We start from the raw sequence: 3,598 nt of genomic DNA, 5'->3' as shown, positions 1-3,598 counted from the left end.
CAGTACAAAATCATTTCATGTCTAATATTCTCAATTTCTCACACCAATGTGAGCGTGACCTCACCATTGATGTAATTGATGTAAGAGAAGGCAGCATGATTCATGATTCATAATTCTAGTCCAATATTCTCAAATTTCTCCACAAATGTGGGTGTGACCTCACCATTGATGCAAGAGATGGTAGCATGATTCACGATGCATAATTCTAGTCATAATCTAGAGGATGAGCGAACTATCCAAGAAAAACTCGATGCATCTACTATGCGCCTATCGGCCAAAATCCCATCGGCCTAAGGTCTTTGCGTTTGCCGCTTTTGCACCCCGCCCCCAAGGCTATAAAAAAGAGAGGCATACCACCCGTTCTTGCTCAACCTAATCGACTATTGTCTGTTCTGCTCTCATCAATTGATCTCGCCTTTATTGTGTTTTCCATCTCTCTGATCCTCTCTCCGTCTGCCTTCTTCGATCCTCTCTCCGTCTGCCTTCTTCGTACCCTTAGCCAATCGCTCCCTCTTTCTTCGCCTCAGAAGATGCAGATCTTCGTGAAGACCCTCACCGGCAAGACCATCACCTTGGAAGTGGAGACCTCCGACACCATCGACAACGTCAAGGCCAAGATCCAGGACAAGGAAGGCATCCCTCCCGACCAGCAGCGCCTCATCTTTGCCGGCAAGCAGCTCGAGGATGGCCGCACGCTCGCTGACTACAACATCCAGAAAGAGAGCACGCTCCATCTCGTCCTGAGGCTTCGTGGTGGCATGCAGATCTTCGTCAAAACCCTCACGGGCAAGACCATTACCTTGGAAGTGGAGAGCTCCGACACCATCGACAACGTCAAGGCCAAGATCCAGGACAAGGAAGGCATCCCTCCCGACCAGCAGAGGCTCATTTTTGCAGGCAAGCAGCTCGAAGATGGCCGTACCCTCGGCGACTACAATATCCAGAAGGAGTCCACACTTCACCTCGTGCTGCGCCTCAGAGGAGGTATGCAGATTTTCGTCAAGACCCTCACGGGTAAGACCATCACCCTGGAAGTTGAAAGCTCTGACACCATCGACAATGTGAAGGCTAAGATCCAGGATAAGGAAGGGATCCCGCCCGATCAGCAGAGGCTTATCTTCGCTGGAAAGCAGCTGGAGGATGGCCGCACCCTGGCCGACTACAACATCCAGAAGGAGAGCACGCTCCATCTTGTCCTGAGGCTGCGTGGTGGTATGCAGATCTTTGTCAAGACTCTGACAGGAAAGACCATCACCCTGGAGGTCGAGAGCTCAGATACCATCGATAATGTGAAAGCCAAGATCCAGGACAAGGAAGGGGTCCCTCCCGACCAGCAGCGGCTCATCTTCGCTGGCAAGCAGCTGGAGGATGGCCGTACCCTGGCAGACTACAACATCCAGAAGGAAAGCACGCTCCATCTCGTGCTGCGTCTCCGTGGTGGAGGAGAGCAATGAATCACCCTCCTGGTCCATGCCAGCAGAGGCCTGTCTGTTTATCAATCTATCTAAGTCTCTACTGTTGTTGTTGCTGATGCAATGCATTGGCTCAGATTAGTCCTTGGTGTAGCGGTTTTGCATCGATATGATGAATGGTATCCTTGGTGTAGCGTTTTGACATTAATATGATGACATGCTTTTCTTCCTTTACACACGCGTTCAGGTCCATTTCCTTTGTTTCTTGGTTTGTTTGCCTTCTTACTCATAATTGTCCATCGAAAGGAACAGTTACAGCAGCTCATGTGCTCCTTACAATGCGATAATGTCTTCTACACGCGTTGTGTATGGTGTGAAGATGCCAAGAAGGCTCTGTGAAATTACCCTGGCAGACTACAACATCCAGAAGGAAAGCACGCTCCACCTCGTGCTGCGTCTCCGTGGTGGAGGAGAGCAATGAATCACCCTCCTGGTCCATGCCAGCAGAGGCCTGTCTGTTTATCAATCTATCTAAGTCTCTACTGTTGTTGTTGCTGATGCAATGCATTGGCTCAGATTAGTCCTTGGTGTAGCGGTTTTGCATCGATATGATGAATGGTATCCTTGGTGTAGCGTTTTGACATTAATATGATGACATGCTTTTCTTCCTTTACACACGCGTTCAGGTCCATTTCCTTTGTTTCTTGGTTTGTTTGCCTTCTTACTCATAATTGTCCATCGAAAGGAACAGTTACAGCAGCTCATGTGCTCCTTACAATGCGATAATGTCTTCTACACGCGTTGTGTATGGTGTGAAGATGCCAAGAAGGCTCTGTGAAATTACGCTGTTGTCTTGTGGTGAAGATTGTGCTGTGCAGCTGTGCTCCGATTAAGTCGTCTAAATCTGAGTATTGCTAATGTGTGTCATGAAATTATGTTATGTCTTGTGAAAGATTACTTTGTTCACCTTTGCTCAGAATAAATCAGTGCTATCAGTGTGTCAGTGGTTGCTATTACAGGGTGTGGTCTCCTTGTGACTATACAGCTAGGTTCTGATGGCGTGGTCATAAGTCCAGGGAGACAGAGGCGTAGCAGTAGTTTGATAAAAAAGACTGGCCATCGATTACAGTAAGAAATCTCGAAGTGATGGAGGGAGGGATAGGGCATTCTTGGATTATAAGCTCTCTTACACTTGTGAGCAATATGAGGTGGCACCAAGGACTGGGCTTCTGCTGCAGTGGCATCCCAGGTTTAGATGGCCGTTTCCAAGAATCGGAAAGCATCTCCCTGTTACCCCCATGACATAAGAAAGCTTTTAATTCAACTAGTTCTTAAAGCACCTACTACGTGCCTCAGCAGGGGTCTCTTTGTCTGTTCTGGGTTTTTGTATAATATTTATTGTGTTGAGGGGCTAGGAGTTCTTCTAGCTATGGTATATATATGCTGGTTTCTTTTTAGTCCACCTGTCATGTGGAGGCATTTTCCTCAGACTCAACAGAGAATTTCAGGTGGCAGGATATGGTTCTAGTTCAGCCTACCTTGGACCGTATCTAAGAGCTGTTGGTTTTTGAAAACCAGTTTTGGTAACACCACCAGTCAAAGATACAGTCTACAGTTTTAGCCTTCGTTCTTCTACTCAGTCCAGGCTTTGAATCAGCAGTTGGGATGCCAGTCCTTGCCTGTGTGCATGCTAGGCATGTTTTTGTTTGTGTACAGCATGTTCTCGGTCCTGCTATTCAGCAGGTATGCACCCCAATGCCCCGTTGGCAGCTGGCTACTGTTAGATGGGAGCCAATCACATTGGATGAGCACTGTTCTTGGAGTTCTTTTTGCCACTCATCCTTTGCCAGAATTCTTCCAGGCTGATTGTGATGTTACCTGTGAGACTTCAGCAAATGTCCAGCAGGCTTCTCTCCTTTTTCAGGGATGAACTTGGGATGCTGTGCCTTCAGCTTCTCTTCCGAATGTTGGTTGGCCAGCCCTTTTCCAGCTAGTGCAGAGTTCCAGGGTATGCCTTCGCGTGTCCATTCATTTCATCTCTTTTTTCTGGCAATATCAGTCTGCAGCAGCCTCCCTGCCTCAGAGTTTTTGTCAGTGTACTGTCCCATTTGGCTGCACTTCAGATGAAATGCTGGCTGCCCTGCCATCTTTCCAACCAGTCCGGCTAAACTGTAGTTGCACTCTGC

At 47.9% G+C, this 3,598-nt stretch overlaps 1 protein-coding gene across 1 annotated transcript; it reads left to right on the top strand.

The window, feature by feature from the left end:
• The first annotated feature begins 307 nt into the window (after nucleotides 1–307).
• On the top strand, nucleotides 308–2,085 carry LOC148024845 (polyubiquitin-like). Its single transcript, XM_087694511.1, has one exon. The coding sequence runs from the start codon at nucleotides 531–533 to the stop codon at nucleotides 1,452–1,454; it is 924 nt and encodes a 307-aa protein (XP_087550637.1). The 5' UTR covers nucleotides 308–530; the 3' UTR covers nucleotides 1,455–2,085.
• The last annotated feature ends 1,513 nt before the right edge of the window (nucleotides 2,086–3,598 follow it).

Source organism: Lygodium microphyllum, chromosome 15 (genome assembly GCF_053477565.2).
Source record: "Lygodium microphyllum isolate KBCC chromosome 15, Lygodium_microphyllum_v1.1.10, whole genome shotgun sequence".
Classification (NCBI taxonomy): domain Eukaryota; kingdom Viridiplantae; phylum Streptophyta; class Polypodiopsida; order Schizaeales; family Lygodiaceae; genus Lygodium; species Lygodium microphyllum.
The sequence above is the reverse complement of the archived record's forward strand: the minus strand, read 5'-3'. Positions and strand labels throughout refer to the sequence as shown.